The sequence below is a fragment of the Pocillopora verrucosa genome, chromosome 5 (assembly GCF_036669915.1).
Source record: "Pocillopora verrucosa isolate sample1 chromosome 5, ASM3666991v2, whole genome shotgun sequence".
NCBI classification, from domain to species: domain Eukaryota; kingdom Metazoa; phylum Cnidaria; class Anthozoa; order Scleractinia; family Pocilloporidae; genus Pocillopora; species Pocillopora verrucosa.
The window spans coordinates 25,740,626-25,766,698 of record NC_089316.1 but is presented as its reverse complement, the minus strand read 5'-3'; the positions used below and the strand labels follow the sequence as shown (position 1 = coordinate 25,766,698).

The window sequence follows — 26,073 nt, the reverse complement described above, 5'->3', positions numbered from 1 at the left end:
TTTCAGTCCGTTAGTTAATGGAACACACACACACACAAAAACGCTTTAAAGTGACTCCACTGATAACAGAATAAATAACGGGCCAAAATATCTTGCCGTTAGATCTTCATGGTAGCCTTTTGCATTAGAAGGGTTTTTGGTATAAAGGTAGTTCGTAAAAGATAGCTAAAAAATAAATCAATAAGGTTTCAAACTTATCGCTCCGCGTAATATCTGATGCAAGAGAGAAATGGTCAGCGGCGAAATGGCGGTCAGTCGTAATTTTCTCGGCTCCGCCATAGTCACTTATCTATATCTGTTCTGTTGTTTAAGTCGCTCTTTAATTTATCTAAATACGCTCATTTTCTGTCCATCTTATGCCCTTGATGATTCTGGAGTTACAAAGACCACTAATGAAGTGGATTTATACCGTGCAAGTTGCTCGTCGTCGATGCGTTTGTTCCGCCATCTTGGATTTTCATCTTCAACAAGATCGCATCGCTACTTCACTGCTCGGATATCTCATACTCCGAACTCCGTTTCCTCCTTTAACCTAACGCGTCTTCGCTTAACAACGAGTGGCGACATCAGCCCGAACCCTGGTCCACTAATTACGTCTTTTACAACAAATCGTCGAGCAGTTAAACATCGAAGCCATCATCATAGCCACCGCTCCAACGTTGTGCAGGTAAACCGCGTATCTGATCTCCATTTGAGTACATCGAACACTCAGCTGACCATGTGCACGTTAAATGCTCGCTCTATTTCAAACAAATCTGCACTGTTTGTTGATTATGTCAGCGAATGCAAAGCCGACCTAGTTGCAATAACGGAAACTTGGTTATCAGACAACGACTCCGCTGTGTGCTACGAGATAACTCCTGCTGGCTATAAACTGTTACACTGCCCTAGGGGTGATCGTAGAGGTGGAGGTACGGCCCTCTTGTTCAGAGATAACATCAATGTTTCCAAGCTCGAAACTGTTTCAAGGATTTCCTTTGAATCTTCTGAATACCTTGTCTGCACTGGCTCCCTACGCTTTCGATTGGCAATCATCTATCGACCGCCGTACTCTGTTAATCATCCTGTGACTGTGAACAGTTTTATTGACGAATTTTCTGAGTACCTTGAATCTGTTATCCTATCTAACGATGTCCTGTGTTTAACTGGCGATTTTAACATCCATGTTGATGATCACAATGATTCAGCTGCTTGTCGCTTTTTGGATTTATTGGAGTCAATGTCTTTAACTCAACATGTGACAGAACCAACGCATGAACTTGGTCATACACTAGATCTGGTAATTACTCGAAAGTCAGACAACCTTATTAGCGGTCGACCAGCGCCTGACATTCTATTTTCGGATCATCTAGCGTTACTTTTCAAATTGAAAACACCTCGACCACCTCTCAAAGTTGGGCGTGTCTCATTTAGGAAGTTGCGATCAATTGATAAGTCTGCTTTTGCGGATGAAATCTGTAACAGCGAGCTTCTTCAAACGGATACTGAAGATCCTGACGAGCTGGCCGCCTTATTCAACAATACATTGCGTTCCCTGCTGGATCGGCACGCTCCTGTTAAGCAAAAGAATGTTACTATTAGATCTCGTGTTCCATGGATGAATGATGAAATTATATTGGCTAAACGTCAACGGAGGAAAGCTGAAAGGAAATGGAGGGCTTCTAAAGCACACATCGATTTACTATCCTATCGCGCAATGAGAAATCGAGTGACGTTTTTGAGTAATGAGGCTCGTTGTGCATACTATACAAACTTCATAACTGAGAACAGCACGGACCAGAGAAGGTTATTTAGAGCAAGTAAGTCCCTGCTGAATTTATCAAATGGTCCTGGCCTCCCACTGTCGACTAATGATTATCAGTTGGCTAATGATTTTGGAAAATTCTTTGCTCAAAAAATTGCTGATATCAAGTCTGTTATTGCAAACCAGAGCCACCTTCCTGTCACCATCGACGCTGCCAGTACTGTGACTGCTTCCTGTTTTTCAGAATTTACTCTCCTGTCCGAATCAGAGGTTTTTGATTTAATCAAAGCTTCATCAAAGAAATCTTGTCTTCTTGATCCTATTCCAACCAAACTTCTTACTGACTTCGCCGATGTGCTACTACCTCCGATCACGAAAATAATAAATCTTTCGCTTGATTCTGGTTATTTTCCATGCACCTGGAAAAGTGCTCTAGTACGGCCGCTGTTGAAGAAGGATGGATTACCTCTTGTTTTTAAGAACTACAGACCCGTGAGTAATTTGGCATTTATCTCAAAGCTGGTTGAGACTGTTGTTGCCAAGCAGCTACAGCATTATCTGAATGGCAACAATCTGTTCCCAGTGTTTCAATCCGCCTATCGACAGAACCACAGCACAGAAACTGCACTCCTTAAGGTTATGAATGATATTCTCCTTAACATGAACAGTCAACGTGTTACTCTGCTTATTCTGCTCGATTTAAGTGCTGCCTTCGACACAGTTGATCACGACACCATGCTACGTCGACTTGAGTCATCATTTGGTATACATGGGAAAGCCCTCTCCTGGTTTACGTCCTATTTGTCTGGTAGAACTCAACGGATAATGATTAACGATTCGCTGTCGGAACCTTTTAAATTAGAATGCGGTGTGCCTCAAGGTTCCTGTCTGGGTCCGTTATTGTTTTCGTTGTATACGAGCAAGCTTTTTGAGATCATTGAATATCATTTGCCCACGATTCATTGTTACGCTGACGACTCTCAAGTTTACATCTCATTCAGTCCCAACGACAGAGCTGAGCAACTTGCTGTAGTGAGGAGTATGGAGGACTGCATCAGAGACATTCGTCTTTGGATGTTGAATAATGATCTTAAATTAAATGACGACAAGACTGAATTCCTTATCATTGGCACATCACAACAGCTGGGAAAGCTCGACAATATCAGTATACGTGTGGGCGACTCAGACATACATCCCGTGCCAATTGCGAGAAATCTTGGTTCCTGGTTTGATTCAAGGCTCTCCATGGCAACACACATCACGAAAATTTGTGCCTCTTCATTTTACTACATTTATAATATTCGTCGGATCAGAAAGTACCTTTCACAGCAGTCAACGGAAACTCTTGTCCATGCATTTATAACGAGCCGCCTGGACTATTGCAATGGCCTATTATATGGACTACCGGACTGCTTGTTGAATAAGCTGCAACGAGTACAGAATGCTTGTGCCAGATTGATTCTTAAAGAACAGAGATTTTGTCATATTACGCCCTTAATTTTTAAGTTACACTGGTTACCAATTAGATATAGAATTGAGTTTAAAATATTGTTAATTACTTTTAAGATTCTTAATTTTTTAGCCCCTTCTTATCTATCCTCTCTTATTTCCCTTAGACCCCCCTCCAAATATAATTTAAGAAATTCCAGTGATAAGCTTTTACTTAGCCATCCATCATTTAAATCGAAAGCTACACTGGGGGACCGTTCTTTTACCTGTGCTGCTCCGAAACTATGGAACGAACTACCGCTGGATATTAGGAGCGCAAGAACAGTAAATATTTTTAAAGCTAAACTGAAGACTCACCTTTTTCGTAGTGCATTTTTATAGCTTTTTTTTTTATTTTTTTTTTTATTTTTTTTTTTTTTTTATCTCGTTTCTTAAAATTATTGTAAGTCTATTTTAATGATAATTTTTAATCTTGTAATGCGCATTTGAACATTTTATGGAATTTGCGCACTATAAATTTTTAATATTATTATTATTATTATTATTATTTTACCATAAAATTGCTTTAAAAGGAAAATTTTCAGGTTTTAATATGAATCTTCAGTTTCTTAAAAATAAAGTGTTTTTTATTACGAGGTAGTTTTCACACTTCAACTGTGGGTTCCATCGGTAGACAATATCAGATTTTTCACTTGCAATCTTAACAGCTTTAAACTTATTTGAAAACTCTGGTTGGCTTATGTCGCCTTATACATAAAATATATAAAAATATGTTCAGCCTGAATTATACAACTCTATGTTACTTTAGTTAAGGGAAGAAACCACCTGTTTTGGTGTTGTTGAGCAAGCAGAATATCTGATGTTTGTCTTTGTTAATGCTAATGCCTAGCTGCTACTTAAATGGGCGACTAAAAACTCTTCCCTCTTCCTCGTCGCAAATCGTTGTTCCTCTTAAATTTCGTTCACATACATCATCTTTTAGTCTCAAGACCTATCGTGCAGAAAAACTGATATTTAAAGGAACGAAATGCAGTTTGGGAAAGCATCATGATATGTAGAGCATGCCATCATGAAGGTTTTCTTATGTACGGGGACTCAGCAAGTGCGCTTCGCACGCTGCAGCTGAAGGGCGACTAAAAATAAAATCTATGTGCTACGCGGGAAACAAAAAACGGATTAAAAAATAATTTCTGCTTTTTTACTATCGAAAATTTTGGTTTATTTTTTTTTTAACCGGAAAATAACATAGATCCATCGACCACAATTTTCCATTACTTAAAAACTTATTGATCATAGAAATAACGTCGACAATGTTTAATGACAAAGAGGGGTAAATTTTAAATTTTACACCGAAAACGGTGACGTGTACAAGTTTGTTTGGCGAAAGACACATGGAACTTATCAGGTATTTTCACGTAAGTTAAAGTTCAACTTAGTACTTTCTACTGATATAATTAGTTAGAAGTCGATGAAACAAATAACTTTGAAAAAGATACAGAAATTTGCCTTTTACAAGTATTACATTTCTAGCTATTTCGAAGAAATAACGGGCTGGAATTCTAAACAAAAGAAGGATGAGCACAAGAAAACAGTTAAATATCAAACTTACCACCGTTTCCATCCGCAGGGCAGTGAAGCCATCCTCCCCACAGAACTGTTATGGACAGCAAAGATAGAGATAGTTTAGAGGGAATCTTCATCCTTGAAAAAAATGCTTGTACATGTTTATTGTTTACAGGGAAGCAGGACACTCTACCGTCAAGCTTTAATGCTATTCGAAGTTGGCGAAGTTGCGTCATTGTCTAAAAATTGTCCAATCTGGTAGCAATCGTCTCGTTTCTCAAGTTACTTTAAAAGCCTTTTAATATGTTCCTTCCATTTCTTCTTTGACAGGAATATAAAAATAGATTTAGAACTTCAGTTTTCTTGTCATTTTCAACCATTCATAACTTTACAAGATAATTAGGTTTCTTCAAAATGTAAATTGGTCTCCATAAACAGTTCATAAAGTTGACGTTTCGAGCGTTGGCTTTAATTCTTTTTCATTCTGAGGAAGTGCTAACGCTCGAGACGTCGGCTTAGAAACTCTTTACAGTAGCAAAGTTACTCTATCAACTCAACTGATAAAACCGATCTTTTAATACCCCCTACCGACGAAGCACCACAGCCTGTTTATTTGTAAATGTAGGCTCCTTAAGTCAAATCCTTTTGCAACGTTGACGTTCGTTCATCTTACTTGATTTGTGTTTGGGCAAGCAAAAAAAGAAAACTAAATTCTCCTTCTGTTAGTGACTTTACGAGGGTTCAAAAATATATCTTTCATATATTCACTATGTGGCAAATTGTTATCTTCCTGTGCGGCAGCTGGAGATCGCCAAATATGAAAACAGCAGGCTGCATTGAAGATGACCTGCGCAAAGCCACCCTTAAAATCATCTAGAAGATTATTTAAAGCATCATTTGATTTGAAAATATCATATTTTCGTCGTCTTCTCTAGAACCTCTTCGATTTCGATTTTACTCTTTGCTCCATTATTGTTAATTTTCGTCGATAGGTTTTTATTCTAACAAAAAAGTACCCGTTGTTGTGCTATTTGTATCTTTAACTGCATTAATATTCGTGCTTTCGACATGGTTCATAATCCTTTTTTCTTCCTGATCTTTTAATTTATCCTGTCCCTCAATCTCCCCGTTTTCTAATGAATTTTCAGAATTTTTCTCTAAAGCGTCCAAATGTTTGCCGCATGCATCGCAGCTTTAATGAAAATTTGCACGCAGGCTAGCTACGCAACCACGCTAAACGATGAAATGTAGTGTCCATGTCATCTCCTAGAACTTCCTGACAACCTCAAAAAGAAAAATGATAATAATGATAATAATCACATAAAAAATAAGTAAAGAGATAAAAACCGAAAGAAAATGTTGATTAAGTGATAAACTGATGAAATACAAAGACGATGATCGGGAATTTTTATATCATGAAACTAACGCGTATCGAGAATGCTATTAAATAATTCTTCAGCTGATTTCGGAACTCTCATGTGAAATACGAATAACAAGCTTAACGAACGCTCAACACTTTACATCCTAAGATCAGAATGAATAATCTCCATACTTTCCCTTTATATTTCCACTGCTGCTGATAAGGAGACAGTTTGACAAACAAAGCTTCCTGGCTTGGTGATCATTTCCTTTATTCTCATGATCTTAGTGAAGAATTCCATTTTATTATTGCTGGGAGAAATTATATTCTGGTCACTCTTGGAGGTTAAAGAATTAAGGAGAGTCTCTGAATTTTGGCTGAGGAAGTTTTCAAGTCTCGTACCCAGACCTTCAATGGCCAATCGGTTTTAACCGTCAGTTATACGGTAGGATCTGGGTAAGAGATTAGGGGTTCTCAAACACGGTTTTCTTTTGCTACACTAGAGCTTAAATAAGTTAAGAACCATTTCAATACATATGAATCTTTGATATTTCCATTTGAGTAGTAACTTGCCCTCTGTTTTTAGAAGAATTGAAGACAAGACATGAAGTTGAAGGAAGAGGTGGGCTGAGAGCCGCGCCACCGGATCCTCCTCCTGAACACGGTGGTACTTTGAAGCCCGTCGGGTTACGTGATGCCGCACTGAGACAAAAAAGGGAGAAGTGTTCCTTGACGGTTTTAATGGGGTAACTGTTGGCTGTAAAACGGCCAAAAATTTAGCCGTAAGCTGCAAGAGAAAAGTTAAACGTCAGGAAAATTTGAGGTAAACACAATGAAATATTTTAACCGATAGCCGTAAATTGGAAAAAAAATTTAGCCGAGAGCCGTAAAAGCCATCACTCCATTAAAGACCGTCTTTTGTCAACAACATGATACACTCTCCGCTTTTAATTTTTTAGAGAGTTCAACCCTTTAACTGCCGGATCAAATTTGTAATTCTTCTTACTGTCAACCATACAATTCTTATGATGTTAGTTCAGAGAATTTATTACTGGATCAACTAATTATCTCCAAATTGATATTTTTCTTTGTTCTCATCACTTATCTGGTTGATATTGTATTGATAGAGGCGCTTGCAGAGCGTAGCCCCATAATTATACAACATAGTAGTAACCCATCACTCCGAGAAAATTTGGATGTACGATCATACGACCGTACGACCGTACGACCGACGACCATACGACCGTGCAAAGTGCTACTTTTAACACGCGTGGTCAACTGTACCGCGGGCACGTCAACGCCACGGCTTTGTTCGGTAGTCCAGTGGTCAGTGCGTCGGACGACCTGGGTTCTAGTCCCGGCCGTGGCAAGGCGTTGTGCCCTTGAGACGTGCGGGAAAAAAAAATGCGAGCTCCGCTTTTAGACTTGGCTAAATCTATATATTATTGTAAGGAGAAATTCTGTCTTGGTCACTCATGGGAGTTAAAGGGTTAAAAGTCTTTTCGCAAGAGCGTGTTAAACCAAAACCAAAGTAAACACAACAACCAGTTGGTAAAATACACCTTTAAACCCCAACATCAAAATGTATATTCTCCATATCGTTCTTTGTACATAACCTGTGATATTAATAAGGAGAATTTGTTTAAAATCACGAGCTTTACTAGTTTGTGATCATTTCCTTGATTCTCATGACGTTTGTGCTTCATTCAACAGTGATACTGTTTGGAGAAATTAGATGTTAGTCACTCTCAGAGATTTGAGGCTGATCTCATTGCTAAGTACGAAATTTATTCATATATACATTTATGTATATATAATTTTTTCACAGGTAAGTGTAAATCAAAAGCTCAGAGTGAGTTTAAAATCATTTTTTTAATTGAGTCAGTTTTGATGTTTTGTATGACCTGTTTGGGATTTTGTTTTCGGCATTATATTTTAAATCTAGGATTTTCTTTTATATGATCAGTTATCAGACTGGGATATCGTTCTTATCAATAAATATAATATAACAGAATGTCAAGCTAGTATGCTACGCCAATTCATTGAATATCGTGAAGCAAGCACGCAAATGTATCTTGCGTAAAAGTAAACAACTGAAACTCTTTAAATAAGCAAGTTTTCCTTAACATCTGGAATCCGGGAGCTTCTCGCCGTAAACATCTGCCGAAAGAAAACCTTGTCGAAGGCACTTCCGAAAAAACTTGCTGTAGTGGTTAGACAGAGTGGTACAATTTAAATTGAAACTCAAAATATTTTTCATGAAAGCTATAATCGTTGCGGCGGATGACGTAGTACCCAGTTCGGGAACAATTAGATGAAATGGCACAAGTATCTCACAATGGATCGAAAACCGAAAAAATGGCAATCGGCGATAAGTTAGTTGAAACAAAAGATGTTTTAGTGGTGGCATACCACACCTAGAGACAAGGGGGAGAGGACGAAGGACGAAGCTAGGGTAACTTTGTACGGTGTCTCAATCTTTCATTGTCTTTAAAGGAATGAATATGTTGGAACGGACACGCAATTAAACAATATATTGGAGAACTTTTTTTTATTGATAGCTTGACACTAAATTTCTAGAACCACTTAAAATGCAGCAACAGCTTTAATTTACCACCTAAAATAACTGAGGTGTATTCACCTTAAAGGCTTTTAAAACAATCAAAGTGTAATATTTCTACTAATATAATGTGAATTACGTCATATGCGTTAAATGGATCCAAGAGCGATCATCTTCCCGGGTATTTGCACTAGGTGGGGTAGAGAAGGGGAGGGAGGGGGGGAGGGGGAGAGGGGAGGACCGAAGTTTTTCCTCTTTCTGTAAGAAGGGCCTCTTACACAGATTGAGCCATTTGAGGTCACGTGAAAAGATATTGCAAGCCCTCCTCTCTCTCTCATATGGATCCAGGCCGGATATCACTTTGTTCGCGGAGATTTTGCTTTTACGAGATGTTTTTTATTCCTATGTGTTCTCCTTTATGAGAACAAAGCTCGACTGAAGCTTTGATCGAAATAATCGCACTTAAATGGAATCAGTAACCTTTATACACAAACCTTATTTGAGTTGTAAATACAAGAAATTAATGTAAATATTGTCAAACTTCTAATCAAAATGTTTTCAACTTTCTAACTCAAAAAATGAATCTTCCATTTCAACGGCCTACCGCTGACTCCTTAGCTCTATCTTCCATATGTCTGTTGACTGTGTAAGCCTTCAGTATTTCTGATATAAGAAACAAGAACAAAACCAAGAAGGAAACAACAAACTGGATCGAACGAAAATAATAAAAAAATGATTTAACAAATAAACGTCATAACGATGGTCAAAAGCTGTGAAAAGTCAATCTAATGCTTTCCTGGTCAATGGCAGGGAGATCTTACCATTTAGGTTCTAACTATAACAATTAAATACATGTATAGGGCGACACGTGATTTTAATTGACTTTTCTGTTCAATTGTTCATCGAAACTTAGAAAGAAAGGGTTAAATACAGTTAACTCAATAAAAAGAGACCTCTTTTCAGATGGTAAAGCCTATCTCCTTAAATAACTCTCTTCTTCTATCCATTGTTAAATATCTCATTAAAATGCTGAGCCGCACCTCTAAAAAAGCTTTTAAATTCCGAATTCTGATGACAAACAATCAAACGGAATACATGATCAATGGCATTTCGATGAAAACATGGTATTTTACAATGGATCAAGAACTACGAGATTGACTCCTGAGTGGATCTACATTCGGCGATAAAGTTAGTTGACACATAACATTCGCGCAATCGTCTTTAAGAATGTTTTATTATATATTTTTTTAATGTACAGGGTTTACTACAACACCCCGTCACTCACTCAATTTTATATAAAAATAAAATTGCAAAATCTTACAGCAATAAAGTCAATGAAATGCCGTTTTTCCATCATAGACAGAAGAAAAAAAATGCAATGATGTGCTGTGGACGAGTGGGTGAAATGCTATGAGGAATAAAACTGGTCTACTATTCCAGAATTCATCTTCAACCGTAATGTGTCAACAACTTTGTCGCTAATTGTAGTATAAAATAACATGAGCTGTTCTTCCCCTCAAGATTCTTATAATCATCATGAATATTCAAGCCCCATAACATTATCTAACTTGTTTTCATATCTAAACTCTATTAACCCTTTAACTCCCATGAGTGACCAAGACAGAATTTCTCCTTACTATATCCATACAATATCATGCAGACAAGTGATGACAATAAAGACAAATATAAATTGTGGGATTGCTAACTGATCTGATATCAAATTCTCCAAGCTAACATAATGAGAATCATTTGGCAGACGGTAATGAGAATTACTAATAAGATCTTGAGATTTAAAGGGTTAAAATTATCTATGCATTGGATGGCAAAGGGTTTGGTTGTTTTCTCTACAGTAATGTGATGATCACCTGACCATGGCCAGCCTTGTCGTAACAACATTCATTCTGCTGATCGTTTCCAACATTGTTGGATCCACCACCACCCCCACAGGTATTGAAATCATCACTTCCACTGCCTCCCCCAGAGTATCCTCCTCCTCCTCCTCCTCCTCTGCCCCATCCCCTAGCTCCACCTCCTCCGCCAAACCCACCATAGACGTGTTCATACTGTGATTCCCCACCTACCCCTCCCTGCAGAAATCCCTTACCACCCTCTCCTCCATACCCCATGGTCCCATTGAAATTCTTTCCACTTCTTCCACTGGAGTAAAACCCGCCACCACCACCACCTGAAATATCATGATATTAATTAATTAGAAAACTTTTAATGGGGATATCGTGAGATTATGGCAGAATAAACATTTCGTACGAAATTTTTAAATTACCACCAAAATGCTGAAATGCTAAAGATTATTGAAAAATATTCTTACCTGATCCTCCAGAATCAGCAGTCTGTGCACCATGTCCATTGCTCCCCCCTGGCCATGATCTGTACCCAGGATTCCCTGTCGTGTTTAAGCTGGCGTCACATTCTGTATGTCTTGAATATACATGTGCTACCCCTCCTCCGCCTCCAGCTATTATCAAAGGTGTGTCGGCTCCTCTCACTACAAATGTACCTCCACCACCTCCAGAAGTAAAATACCTCTTGTTTATTCCTCCTTCTTGACCTACAAGTATCTGGATGACTTCACCCTTGTTTAAGCGGAATGTTCCAATCATTCTTGCTCCTCTTCCGCGATACTGAGAGCTGTTAATCCATTCATCGTACCCTCCAGCTGCCCCTATTGCTTCTATTCTGTAATTACCAGTGTGCGGCACAGTCCACTGTTGAATACCGCTGGACAAAGCAACTTGTCTGTCATGATCCTGACCTGCGTAGTAACTTCCGAGCGATGTTGGACCATTTTTACTGGTGGCATTGAGATTTGAGAACACGGCTTTGAATGCTGAGAGGAAAATGTAAAATTGACGTCTATTTTTTGCATTAAGTTGTAATTTCATCTTTATCAGGAATGTTTATGTTTAGTCTGGCAGCTGGCATTATGATCAGTTTAAACAGCTGAGAAAACAAATACGTAACATTAAGCTCGTTAAGGGCAGTTCAGGTCTTTAGTTTCCCTACTCTGGTAAAGAAATTTGATATTAGTTTGACAATTTGGAGAAAAATATGGGATACGCGTTATTTATCAGAGGAGGAGTCTTCTCGTGACGAATATAATTTCTGAACACTGATCGTTATTGGGTTTTTTGGGTGACTTTCCTGTGTAAACATATCAAAAAATGAACCACTTCAGCGCAATTTATGAAAAACTCGTCTTATTTAGTTCCAGGTCATTACCACGATAGAATCCTAGGCCCATTAAATGTAATTCGTACGAACTCGATTTCGTAGATTTCAGGTTGTTTTAGTGTTCATTTGGTAGAGGGAAGGTGTGCTTGCATAGTACTTAGGATAAGTATTTACCATTGTCACAATTTACATCGAATGATAAAGTATCTGTCTGAACTGCAATGATTGAAGTAAGTGTTCATTTTAAACGCACATTTTATCAGAGTTTATATCTGGCACCGTTTCAAGCAAAATCGTTATCAGGTAAACGTCTGAAAAAACGATTAAAAAAAAAGAAAAAATCACACAACATTTCTTATACTTACTGCAATTGAATTCCGTTTTGCATTTGCATGTGTAAGACCCGTCTGTGTTATTGCAACTTGCATTATAGTGACAGCCATGGATGTGGCTGGTACACTCGTCCACATCTAAAAAGTTTGAAGGTAAACAAGAAAAGGGTAGGAACATCAAATAAAGAGAAATCCTAGGAAAAAATTGCAATGAAAAACTATCGTAGACTATTTAAGAAATTTTCAGGCTTCGACGCGATGCGAACCCACTGCCTCAAAGTTACTAGTTGGTCAATGGTTACAACTGAAATACGAAGTACAATGCACCAAAATAGGAAATCTATAAGTCAACAAGAACCGTGATGCATATCAGCAATGGCTGTTTTGGTCTTCAGATAAATCACTCTCAGCGAAATTGAAAAGAGACCAAAAGGGGTGTCATTGGACCGTCTTCTCCTTGCGTTCGAGGACCAGCGATCGATTATAGTTGAAAAATGTTTCCCATTTAATATGTTTAATACTTGGAATTTATTCAAAGTTGGCTGATGATAACTGCGGATGGTTAGATCAATTTGTAGAGCACCGGTCTTCCGTGTAGGAGGTCGAGAGTTCACGCCCCGAACCAGACCAACACTCATGATCACAGTCTTAAAATTACTGAGGAGAATGTGCTAACTTTGCTCTGACATCTACAAATGATTAGACATTTTAGTCGTCTCGGATGAGGACGAAAACGCCGTACGCCCCTTCTCCTGCATCTCTTCTGTACTGGTCGATGGGGGACGTTGAATAGTTTAAACATTTATCTCAGAGAGTAGGGAACACAGCTCCCAGTGTTGTGGTATGGCCTTAATTCTTAAAATGGGGGCGTCTAACAAAAATTGTAAACTGCTTAATGCAGTCTGGCCAAAGTCCCAAACAAACCTTTGTAAAGCGCCATAAGCCATTGGATATGATGCTATGAAAATATTTCATTATTATCAATATGTCTCTATGAATATCTATGAATCTCACCTGTGCAATTCCGACCGTTCCCCTGATAACCTTCTATACAGTTGCACGTAAATGATCCCTCGGTATTATTACAAACAGCTTTGGCATGACAGTCATGAGAGTTGTCAATACACTCGTTTCTATCTAAACAAAGAAAACAATGAGGACTGATATGAGCTTATCCGCAAGCTGGATGAAGAACCTTCAGAACATTAAAAAAGAATATTAGTGAGACCTTTTTCACAGTTTTCTCCCGTGTAATTATCTGGACACAGGCAAATGTATCTCTTGTCGGTATATCCATTGAGACAGGTGGAATCATGGAGACAAGGAGTACTGGTGCACGAATTCTGATAGGATAGGAACACGCCTGTTAGTAATTATACTTGACCAAAAACATCCAAGCTGATTTCAGACGATTGTATTGTAATGTAAAGTAAAATCCTACCTCAGAGGCCCAGAGAATAAAACCTTTTCGTATTTCTTTATCTTCACGATGTTGGGTGTGGTCAAAAGTACTCAGTTGGCAGAGCCTGAAGCCTGTCTTGTTCGGTGGGCCAATGTTCACAGACAGACAGTTGCTCTCCATGAGGCACTCATATCTACAGTCATGAGTCATGAGCTCCTTCCCCATTGGCAAGTAAATTTCTTTAAATACGTAACGTTGAGGAGCACGTTCTCCTTCTGATCTCTTAAACCTAAGACTTCGGCAGCCAAAATCTGGAGGCATTGGATTCATAAAGAAAAATGTCATCAGAATTTCAGCTAGAGAAATACTTATACTCTGATCAGAAACGTGAACACCACTGCTAGGGAGATACACAACAGATATTACAGAATTTATTATTGCACCTTAAAAACACTTTGGATCAGCACAAAAAAAAAACAAATAGAAAATAAAAATAAAATGAAAATAATAAAAAAAGAAAATCAACAACGCTACTATTTTCAGTCCGTTAGTTAATGGAACACACACACGCACAAAAACGCTTTAAAGTGACTCCACTGATAACAGAATAAATAACGGGCAAAAATATCTTGCCGTTAGATCTTCATGGTAGCCTTTTGCATTAAAAGGGTTTTTGGTATTAAGGTAGTTCGTAAAAGATAGCTAAAAAATAAATCAATAAGGTTTCAAACTTATCGCTCCGCGTAATATCTGATGCAAGAGATCATTTTACCATAAAATTGCTTTAAAAGGAAAATTTTCAGGTTTTAATATCAATCTTCAGTTTCTTAAAAATAAAGTGTTTTTTATTACGAGGTAGTTTTCACACTTCAACTGTGTGTTCCATCGGTAGACAATATCAGATTTTTTACTTGCAATCTTAACAGCTTTAAACTTATTTGAAAACTCTGGTTGGCTTATGTCGCCTTATACATAAAATATGTAAAAATATGTTCAGCCTGAATTATAAAACTCTATGTTATTTTAGTTAAGGGAAGAAACCACCTGTTTTGGTGTTGTTGAGCAAGCAGAATATCTGATGTTTGTCTTTGTTAATGCTAATGCCTAGCTGCTACTTAAATGGGCGACTAAAAACTCTTTCCTCTTCCTCGTTGGAAATCGTTGTTCCTCTTAAATTTCGTTTACATACATCATCTTTTAGTCTCAAGACCTATCATGCAGAAAAACTGATATTTAAAGGAACGAAATGCAGTTTGGGAAAGCATCATGATATGTAAAGCATGCCATCATGAAGGTTTTCTTAAGTACGGGGACTCAGCCAGTGCGCTTCGCACGCTGCAGCTGAAGGGCGACTAAAAATAAAATCTATGTGCTACGCGGGAAACAAAAAACTGATTAAAAAATAATTTCTGCTTTTTTTACTATCGAAAATTTTGCTTTATTTTTTTTAACCGGAAAATAACATAGATCCATCGACCACAATTTTCCGTTACTTAAAAACTTATTGATCATAGAAATAACGTCGACAATGTTTAATGACAAAGAGGGGTAAATTTTAAATTTTACACCGAAAACGGTGACGTGTACAAGTTTGTTTGGCGAAAGACACATGGAGCTTATCAGGTATTTTCACGTAAATTAAAGTTCAACTTAGTACTTTCTACTGATATAATTAGTTAGAAGTCGATGAAACAAATAACTTTGAAAAAGATGCAGAAATTTTCCTGTTACAAGTATTACATTTCTAGCTATTTCGAAGAAATAACGGGCTGGAATTCTAAACAAAAGACGGATGAGCACAAGAAAACAGTTAAATATCAAACTTACCACCGTTTCCATCCGCAGGGCAGTGAAGCCATCCTCCCCACAGAACTGTTATGGACAGCAAAGATAGAGATAGTTTAGAGGGAATCTTCATCCTTGAAGAAAATGCTTGTACATGTTTATCGTTTACAGTGAAGCAGGACACTCTACCGTCAAGCTTTAATGCTATTCGGAGTTGGCGAAGTTGCGTCATTGTTTAAAAATTGTCCCATCTGGTAGCAATCGTCTCGTTTCTCAAGTTAATTTAAAAGCCTTTTAATATATTCCTTCCATTTCTTCTTTGACAGGAATATAAAAATAGATTTAGAACTTCAGTTTTCTTGTCATTTTCAACCATTCATAACTTTACAAGATCATTAGGTGTAATGTAAAATGTAAATTGGCCTCCGTAAACAATTCCTAAAGTTGACGTTTCGAGCGTTGGCTTTAATTCTTTTTCATTCTGACGAAGGGCTAACGCTCGAAACGTCGGCTTAGAAACTCTTTACAGTAGCAAATTTACTCTATCAACTCAACTGATAAAACCGATCTTTTAATATCCCCTACCGACGAAGCACCACAGCCTGTTTATTTGTAAATGTAGGCTCATTAAGTCAAATCCTTTTGCAACGTTGACATTCGTTCATCTCACTTGATTTGTGTTTGGGCAAGCAAAAAAAGAAAACTAAATTCTCCTTCTGTGAGTGACTTTACGAGGGTTCAAAAATATATCTTTGATATATTCATTATGTGGCAAATTGTTATCTTCCTGTCTGGCAGCTGGAGATCGTCAAATATGAAAACAGCAGGCTGCATTGAAGATGACCTGCGTAAAGCCACCCTTAGAATCATCTAGAAGATTATTTAAAGCATCATTTGATTTGAAATATCATATTTTTGTCGTCTTCTCTGGAACCTCTTCGATTTCTATTTTACTCTTTGCTCCGTTATTGTTAATAGGCACCAAAATTTTCGTCGATAGGTTTTTATTCTAACAAAAAAGTACCCGTTGTTGTGCTATTTGTTTTTTTTAACTGCATCGATATTTATGCTTTCGACATAGTTCATAATCCTTTTTTCTTCCTGATCTTTCAATTTATCCTGTCCCTCGATCTCCCCGCTTTCTAATGAATTTTCAGAATTTTTCCCAAGAGCGTCCAAATGTTTGCCGCATGCATCGCAGCTTTAATGAAAATTTGCACGCAGGCTACGCAACCACGCTAAACGATGAAATGTAGTGTCCATGTCATCTCCTAGAACTTCCTGACAACCTCAAAAAGAAAAATGATAATAATCACATAAAAAATAAGTAAAGAGATAAAAATCGAAAAAAAAAATGTTTATGAAGCGATAAACTGATGAAATATAAAGACGATGATCGGGAATAATTTTTATATCATGAAACTAACGCGTATCGAGAATTCTATTAAATAATTCTTCAGATGATTTCGGAACTCTCATGTTAAATACGAAAAACAAGCTTAACGAACGCTGAACACTTTACATCCTAAGATCAGAATGAATAATCTCCATACTTTCCCTTTATATTTCCACTGCTGCTGATAAGGAGACTGTTTAACAAACAAAGCTTCCTGGCTTGGTGATCATTTCCTTTATTCTCATGATCTTAGTGAAGAATTTGATTGTATTATTGTAAGGAGAAATTATATTCTGGTTTCTGTTAGAGGTTAAGGGATTAAGGAGAGTCTATGAATTTTGGCTGAGGAGGTTTTCAAGTCTCGTACCCAGACCTTCAATGGCCAATCGGTTTTAACCGTCAGTTATATGGTAGGATCTGGGTAAGAGATTAGGGGTTCTCAAACAGGCTTCTCGGGAAAATGTAGTTGCGTCCTTTTTTTCCTCTTAAAGTATTTATTCTGCTATGCTTCAACGTATTGAGCACTGTTCCACGCGAAAATCGACTTGCAGACTCCCTATAGATATATATATATATTTTTTTTTTTCCATAGGTAAATGTAAATCAAAAGCTCAGAGTGAGTTTAAAATCATTTTTTTAATTGAGTCAGTTTTGATGTTTTGTATGACCTGTTTGGGATTTTGTTTTCAGCATTATAGTTTTAATCTCGGGTTTTCTTTTATATGATCAGTTATCAGACTGGGATATCGTTCTTATCAATAAATGTAATATAACAGAATGTCTAGCTAGTATGCTACGCGAATTCATTGAATACCGTGAAGCAAGCACGCAAATGTATCTTGCGTAAAAGCGAACAAATGAAACTCTTTAAATAAGCAAGTTTTCCTTAACATCTGGAATCCGGGAATTTCTCGCTGTAAACATCTGCCGAGAGAAAACTTTGTCGAAGATACTTCCGAAAAAACTTGCTCTAGTGGTTAAACAGAATGGTACGATTTAAATTGCAACTCAAAATATTTTTCATGAAAGCCATAATCGTTGCGGCGGATGACGTAGTCTCCAGTTCGGGAACAATTAGATGAAATGGCGTGAGTATCTCACAAAGGATCGAAAACCGAAAAAATGGTTCCTATGTAGATCATCAATCGGCGATAAGTTAGTTGGCACAAAAGATGTTTTAGTAGTGGCATACCACACCTAGAGACAAGGGGGAGACGAAGTCGTTGACGTTGCCCCTATGATGAATTTTCATCTGTCATTTCTTCTCAGTCAGCTGTTTTAGCTAAATTTCCCTCTCTTTCGCACAGGACGAAGGTAGGGTAACTTTGTACAGTGTTCCAATCTTTCATTGTCTTTAAAGGAATGAATATGTTGGAACGGACACGCAGTCAAACATTATCCTGGAGAACTTTTTTTATTGATAGCTTGACACTAAATTTCTAGAATCACTTAAAATGCAGCGACAGCTTTAATTTACCACTTAAACTAACTGAAGTGTATTCACCTTAAAAGCTTTTAAAACAATCGAAGTGCGATATTTCCACTAATATAATGTGAATTACGTCATATTCGTTAAGTGGATCCAAGAGCGATCATCTTCCCGGGTATTTGCACTAGGCGGGGTAGAGAAGGGGAGGGAGGGGGGGAGGAGAGGACCGAAGTTTTTCCTCTTTTTGTAAGAAGAGCCTCTTACACAGATTGGGCTATTTGAGGTCACGTTAAAAGATATTGCAAGCCCTCCTCTCTCTCTCGTATGGGTCCAGGCCGGATATCACTTTGTTCGCGGAGTTTTTGCTTTTACAAGAGGTTTTCTATTCCTGTGTGTTCTCCTTTATGTGAACAAAGCTCGACTGAAGCTTGGATCGAGATAAGCGCACTTGAATGGAATCAGTAACTTATATACACAAACCTTATTTGAGTTGTTAATACAAGAAATTAATGTAAATATTTTGAAACTTTTAATCAAAATGTTTTCAACTCTCTAACTCAAAAAATGAATCTTCCATTTCAACGGCCTACCGCTGACTCCTTAGCTCTTAGTGTAAGCCTTCGGTATTTCTGATATAAGAAACAAGAGCAAAAACAAGAAGGAAAAAACAAACTGGATCGAACGAAAACAATAATAATAAAAAAAAAATGATTTAACAAATAAATGTCGTAACGATGGTTAAGAGCTGTGAAAAGTCAATCTAATGCTTTCCTGGTCAATGGCAGGAAGATCTTACCATAGATGTTCTAACTATAAAAATTAAATACATGTATAGGGCGACACGTGATTTTAATCGACTTTTCTGTTCAATTATTCATCGAAATCTAGGGTTAAATACAGTTAACTTAATAAAAAGAGACCTCTTTTCAGATGGTAAAGCCTATCTCCATAAATAACTATCTTTTTCTATCCATTGTTAAATATCTCGGTATTTGCATACATTTTAAAATGCTGAGCCGCACCTCTAGGAGCTTTTAAATTCCGAATTCTGATAGTAAATAATCAAACGGAATACATGATTGAATGACATTTCATCATATCTAATCTCTATTAACCCTTTAACTCCCATGAGTGACCAAGACAGAATTTCTCCTTACTATATCCATACAATATCATGCAGACAAGTGATGAGAATAAAGACAAATATAAATTGTGGGATTACTAATTGATCTGATATCAAATTCTCCAAGCTAACATAATGAGAATCATTTGGCAGAATGTAAGGAGAATTACTAATGAGATCTTGAGAGTTAAAGGGTTGAAATCACCTATGTATTGGATGGCAAGTGGTTTGGTTGTTTTCTCTACAGTAATGTGATGATCACCTGACCATGGCCAGCGTTGTTGTAACAACATTCATTCTGCTGATTGTTTCCAACATTGTAGGATCCACCACCACCCCCACAGGAATTTGAATAGTGAATTCCACTGCCCCCCCCCCCCAGAGTATCCTCCTCCTCCTCCTCCTCCTCCTCTTTTCCCCACCATCCCTCAGCTCCACCTCCTCCGCCAAACCCACCATAGGCGTCGGGATACTCTGATCTCCCACCTACCCCTCCCTGCAGAAATCCCTTACCACCCTCTCCACCGTATTCCTTGGTACCATTGAAATTCTTTCCACTTCTTCCACTGGAGTAAAACCCGCTACCACCACCACCTGAAATATCATGATATTAATTAATTAGAAAACTTTTGATGAGGATATCGTGAGATTATAGCAGAATAAACTTTTCATACGAAATTTTAAAATTACTAGCAAAATGCTAAAATGCTAAAGATGATTGAAAAATATTCTTACCTGATGATCCATAATCAGCAGTCTGTGCACCATGTCCATTGCATCCCCCCGGCCATAATCTGTACCCAGGATTCCCTGTCGTGCTTGTGCTGGCGTCACATTCTGTATGTCTTGAATATACACGTACTACCCCTCCTCCGCCTCCAGCTATTATCAGAGGTGTGTTGGCTCCTCTCACTACAAATGTACCTCCACCACCTCCAGAAGAATAATACCTCTTGTTTATTCCTCCTTCTTGACCTACAAGTACCTGGATGACTTCACCCTTGTTTAAGCCGAATGTTCCAATCATTCTTGCTCCTCTTCCGCGGTATCGAGCGCTGTAAATCCGCCAACCGTACCCTCCAGCTGCCCCTATTGCTTCTATTCTGTAATCACCAGTGTACGGCACAGTCCACTGTTGAATACCGCTGGACAGAGCAACTTGTCCGTCATGATCCTGACCTGCGTAGTAACTTCCGAGCGATGTTGGACCACATCTTCCAGTGGCATTGAGATTTGAGAACACGGCTTTGAATGCTGAGAGGAAAATGTAAAATTGACATCCATTTTTTTTATTAAGTTGTATTGTCATCTTTATCACGAATGTTTATGTTTAGTCTGGCAGCTGGTATTATGATCAGTTCAAACAGCTAAGAGAACAAATATGTTGCATTAAGCTCGTTAAGGGCAGTTCAGATCTTAAGTTTTCCTACTCTGGGAAATTTGAAATTATTTTGACTGTTTGGAGGAAAATATAGGGTACGGGTTGCTCATCACAGGAGGAGTCTTCCCCTTTAAGGGGTTTTCGGGCGGATTCCTGTATAAACATATCAAGAAATGAACCACTTCAACGAAATCTATGGAGAACTCGTCTTATTCAGTTCCTGGTCATTGCCTTGATAGAATCCTAAGCCCATTAAATGTAATTAGTACGACCTCGATTTCGGAGATTTCAGGTTGTTTCAGTGTTCATTTGGTAGAGGGAAGTTGTGTTTGCATAGGATTAGTATTTCCCGTTGTCACGATTTACATCGAATGATAAATTACCTGTCTGAACTGCAATGATTGAAGTAAGTGTTCATTTTAAACGCACATTATATTGGAGTTTATGTCTGGCACCGTTTCAAGGGGATCACGCAAATCGTTATCAGTTAAACTTCTGAAAAAACTATTAAAAAAAATCACACAACATTTCTTATACTTACCGCAATTGAATCCCGTTTTGCATTAGCATGTGTAAGAGCCGTCTGTGTTATTGCAACTTGCATTATAGTGACAGCCATGGATGTGGCCGGTACACTCGTCCACATCTTAAAAGTTTGAAAGTAAACAAGAAAAGGGTAGGAACATCAAATAAAGAGAAATCCCAGGACAAAATTGCAATAAAAAACTATCGTAGACTATTTAAGAAATTTTCAGGCTTCGACGCAATTTGAGCCCACTGCCTCTAGTTACTTGTTGGTCAATGGTTACAACTGAAATACGAAGTACAATGCACGAAAATAGGAAATTTATAAGTCAACAAGAACCGTGATGCATATCAGCAATGACTGTTTTGGTCTTCAGATAAATCACTCTCAGCAAAATTGAAAAGAGACCAAAAGGGGTGTCATTGGACCGTCTTCTCCCAACGTTCGAGGACCAGTGATCGATTATAGTTGAAAAATTTTCCCCATTTAATATGTTTAATACTTGGAATTCATTCAAAGTTGGCTGATGATAACTGCCAATGGTTAAATCAATTTGTAGAGCACCGGTCTGCCGTGTGGGAGGTCGAGAGTTCACGCCCCGAACCGGACCAACACTCATGATCACGGTCTTAAAATTACTGAGGAGAATGTGCTACCTTTGCTCTGACATCTGCAAATGATCAGACATTTTAGTTTTCTCGGATGAGGACGAAAAAACCGTGAGCCCCTTCTCCTACATCTCTTCTGTACTGGCCGATGGAGGACGTTGAATAATTTATACACTTATCTCAGAGAGTAGGGAACATAGCTCTCAGTGTTGTGGCCTGGCCTTATTTCTTAAAATGGGGCATCTACAAAAATTTACTTCAAAAGTTGTAAACTGCTTAATGCAGTCTGGCCAAAGTCCCAAATAATACTTTGTAAAGCACCATGAGCCATTGGATATGGTGCTATAAAAATATTTCATTATTATTAATATGTCTCTGTGAATATCTATGAATCTCACCCGTGCAATTCCGACCGTCCCCCTGATAACCTTCTGTACAGCTAAATGATCCCTCGGTATTATTACTAACAGCTTTGGCATGACAGTCATGAGTGTTGTCAATACACTCGTTTCTATCTAAACAAAGAAAACAAAGAGGACTGACATAAAGTTGTCCGCAAGCTGGATGAAGAACCTTCATAACATTAAAAAAGAATATTAGTGAGACCTTTTTCACAGTTTTCTCCCGTGTAATTATCTGGACACAGGCAAATGTATCTCTTGTCGGTATATCCATTGAGACAGGTGGAATCATGGAGACAGGGAGTACTGGAGCACGAATTCTGATAGGATAGAAAAATGCCTGTTAGCAGTTATACTTGACCAAAACATTCAAGCTGATTTCAGACGATTGTATTGTAATGTAAAGTAAAATTCTACCTCAGAGGCCCAGAGAATAAAATCTTTTCGTATTTCTTTATCTTCACGATGTTGGGTGTGGTCAAAATTACTCAGTTGGAAGAGCCTGAAACCTGTCTCGTTTGGTGGGCCGATGTTCACAGACAAACAGTTGCTCTCCATGAGGCACTCATATCTACAGTCATGAGTCAGGAGCTCCTTCCCCATTGGCAAGTAAATTTCTTTAAATACATAACGTCGAGGAGCACGTTCTCCATCTGATCTCTTAAACCTAAGACTTCGGCAGCCAAAATCTGGAGGGACTTGGATTCATAAGGAAAAATGTCATCAGAATTTCAGCTAGAGAAATACTTACACTCTGATCAGAAACATCATCAGACATTACAGAATTTAGTATTGTACCTTAAAAACACTTTGGGTAGCACAAAAAAAAATAAAATAAAAATTAAAAAAATTAATGATAATAATAAAAAATGAAAATCAACAGCACTACTATTTTCAGTCCGTTAGTTAATTAAACACACACACACACACACACACACACAAAAACCCCTTAAAGTGACTCCACCGATAACAGAATAAATAACGGGCAAAAAAAGGCTTGCCGTCAGATCTTCATGGTAGCCTATGTATTAAAAGGGCTTTTGGTATTAAGATAGTTCGTAAAAGATAGCTAAAAAATAAATCAATTAGGTTTCAAACTTATCACTCCGCATAAGATCTGATGCAAGAGATCATTTTACCGCAAAATTGCTTTAAAAAGAAAATATTTAGACTTAAATATGAATTTTCAGTTTCTTAAAAATAAGTAGAGAATACTACATGGGCGCGCGTAGATAAGGAATTTCTCTTCGAGTGTTTAACACGATAGCTCACGAGTGAGATGTTGAGTTGAACACGAGAAGAAAAATTCCATATCTACAAGCAACCATGTATTATTTTGTTTATCATATAAACATAATAGCCTGAGAAGAAAAGCCGACTTCATTCATGAATGAAAATGATTGAATCGAAAATCCCCGAATAACAATCGTAGAGTGCGTTGGCGCTAATTATTAAAATGGAAAAAATGCATTGAATCATTATTACAAAACAACAATGGTCTTAATTTTCAATTTACAAAATTCTCATTTAGTGACTTTGTCCTTACCGACAGAAGAAGTCTTTCGGGTGAACAGCCAAAATCGGCCAGTGGCAAATCTTTCAGTTGTCAATTTTCATTCTCAGCCGAGAGAAATGCTAACACCAAAGCCACTGAATACGTAACTTTCGGTTTTTCTTTTAGTATGTTGGTTTCTTTCCCCTTGTAAGAAAATTTGAACCTCACAGTCTGCTATACGGATTTTCAGTGTTTTAGCAGCCATAATTCGAGAAAGCTCCGACAAACAACTTGTATTAAGAATCGTGAAGGCTTTGCCGTTCATTCATCAACCTGACCGAGTGGCGGAAAAGGCTAAGTGACGTGTCAGCGGCTAATTGGCTATATCAATACACGTGAAAAAGTACGATTTTTTTTCACGTGTGTTGTTACGGCTTTTCTCGGAGCCAGAAATCCCTGTATAACACCGCAGTTTATGTGATAAAGTGTTTTTTATTACGAGGTAATTTTCACACTACAACTATTTTTTCCATCGGTAGCCAATATCAAATTTTTTACTTGCCCTGCAATCTTAACAGCTTTAAACCTCTTTGAAAACTCTGGTTGGCTTATGTCGCCTTATACATAAAATATATGAAAATATATTCAGCCTCTATGTTATTTTTTAGTTAAGGGAAGAAACCACCTGTTTTGGTGTTGATGAGCAAACAGATTACCTAATGTTTGTCTTTGTTAATGCTAATGAGCGACTAAAAACTCTCCCTCGTTGCAAATCGTTCTTCCTCTAAATTTTGTTTACATACATCATCTTTTAGTCTCAGGACCTATTGTGCTGAAAAGCTGATATTTAACGGAACGAAATGCAGTTTGGGAAAGCGTGGTGATATGTAGGGCATGCCATCATAAAGGTTGTCTTAAGTTCGGGAACTCAGCCAGTGCGCTTCACGAGCTGGCGGCTGAAGAGCGAGCGCAATGCTCGACAAGTTTCAAAAGCTTACACAATTTTACAAAGAAATGATGTTTGGGTCGTAACATTTTGGAAACTCAACATTTTCTTTTCTTTTCTCATTTTTCCTTTTTTCTTTTCAAATTATAATCTCTTAGGCGCCTTGGTATCTACGTAAACAACCAATTTGTAATTCTTAGGAAGAAAACCAGAATCACCCCAAAATTTGCGTTGACCAATTCAGTTGACACAGCTCGATATTTTAGTCGATAAAGATAGAGCTTGTTAAGTAGGAATCTTCATTCTTAAAAACGCAGCGGGAAAGACGGTTTCATGCGTATCGTTAACTGTTAAGCAGCTTAAGCAGGGAACCTCTATCGTCAAGCTTACGTGTTCTTGACCATGTGTTAAATGCTGCTCTGTCTAAGAGCGGGGTTTAGGGCACATGCTTAAAAATAGTTTAGTTCTTCCCCAATTCTCTTTTTTTGCGTCGCCACAAGCCGAAAATAATTTTTGGCTAGACCGCCCGTGAGGACAGCGAAAGTGTAGATTTCACAGATTTTGTTCAGTGCCTATCGACTGCAATATTCTAGCTCGTGGAATTCTATTGTGCTACAAGTTACAAGGTGTATTCAGCTAGTTCACAAAAAAATATAAAAAATTCACCTGAAATATTTTTCATATCAGTGTGATCATAGGAGACCCTTCTCTTCGACTTTAATTTGCATATAAAAAAGTGCAAAATGCAGGCGTTAATGGGTCTAAAAAATATACCAGTGCATCGTTTACATGTGTCCTAAACCCGTTTCATAGGCAAAAAGTAAAAGGAAACTTTTTCCGACGGGAAGTCGAGTGGACCGCTTTTAGCGAGAGCGGCACTTAAGTATTGTATTCAGTTTAGTAGTGTATTCAGTGCAGATTGCATAAATGACTGACAGCTGTTTAATGACGAACCAACCATTTCACTGTCTTGTGTTTACTTGAAAGAACTTCAATATTTTCGTTAATTTTTTTTTTATCGTTTCAACTTAAAAATCGACCTCGATTTTCCATTCCTTAAAAACTTATTGGTCACAGAAATAACATCGACAATGTTCAAAACTAAAGCGGGTGCAAAGTGGAACAGCATTTAATTATAAATTGCGACAAGAGCTAATGCAAAATCCGACAGGTATTATAACGTGTGACGATTATTACACAGTGCAACATAAGACGTATGTACTTCATCCGTATCCAAAATAGTACTTCTAAAAAAACAAAACTCTCTAAGCAACTTTGAACCTATAGGAAAACTAAGGCTAGTTTATTCCTTTCTATGTAGCATTTTTTTAAAATCTGTTTATGAAGATCTAGAAAATTGTTGGGTTTTTTTTTAAAGCTAAAG

General features: G+C 37.7%; 2 protein-coding genes across 2 annotated transcripts; one reads left to right on the top strand and one right to left on the bottom strand.

The window, feature by feature from the left end:
* Positions 1-244: 244 nt before the first annotated feature.
* On the top strand, positions 245-1,869 carry LOC131777127 (uncharacterized). Its single transcript, XM_066166567.1, has 2 exons — positions 245-1,799; positions 1,862-1,869. The coding sequence occupies exons 1-2, from the start codon at positions 245-247 to the stop codon at positions 1,867-1,869; spliced, it is 1,563 nt and encodes a 520-aa protein (XP_066022664.1).
* Positions 1,870-8,683: 6,814 nt separating this feature from the next.
* On the bottom strand, positions 8,684-13,886 carry LOC131768798 (ALK tyrosine kinase receptor-like). Its single transcript, XM_066167807.1, has 4 exons — positions 13,639-13,886; positions 13,426-13,540; positions 11,003-11,521; positions 8,684-10,861 (listed from the first exon to the last, which is right to left on the bottom strand). Exons 1-4 carry the CDS (start codon positions 13,822-13,824, stop codon positions 10,521-10,523), a joined length of 1,161 nt encoding a protein of 386 aa, XP_066023904.1. The 5' UTR covers positions 13,825-13,886; the 3' UTR covers positions 8,684-10,520.
* Positions 13,887-26,073: the final 12,187 nt, after the last annotated feature.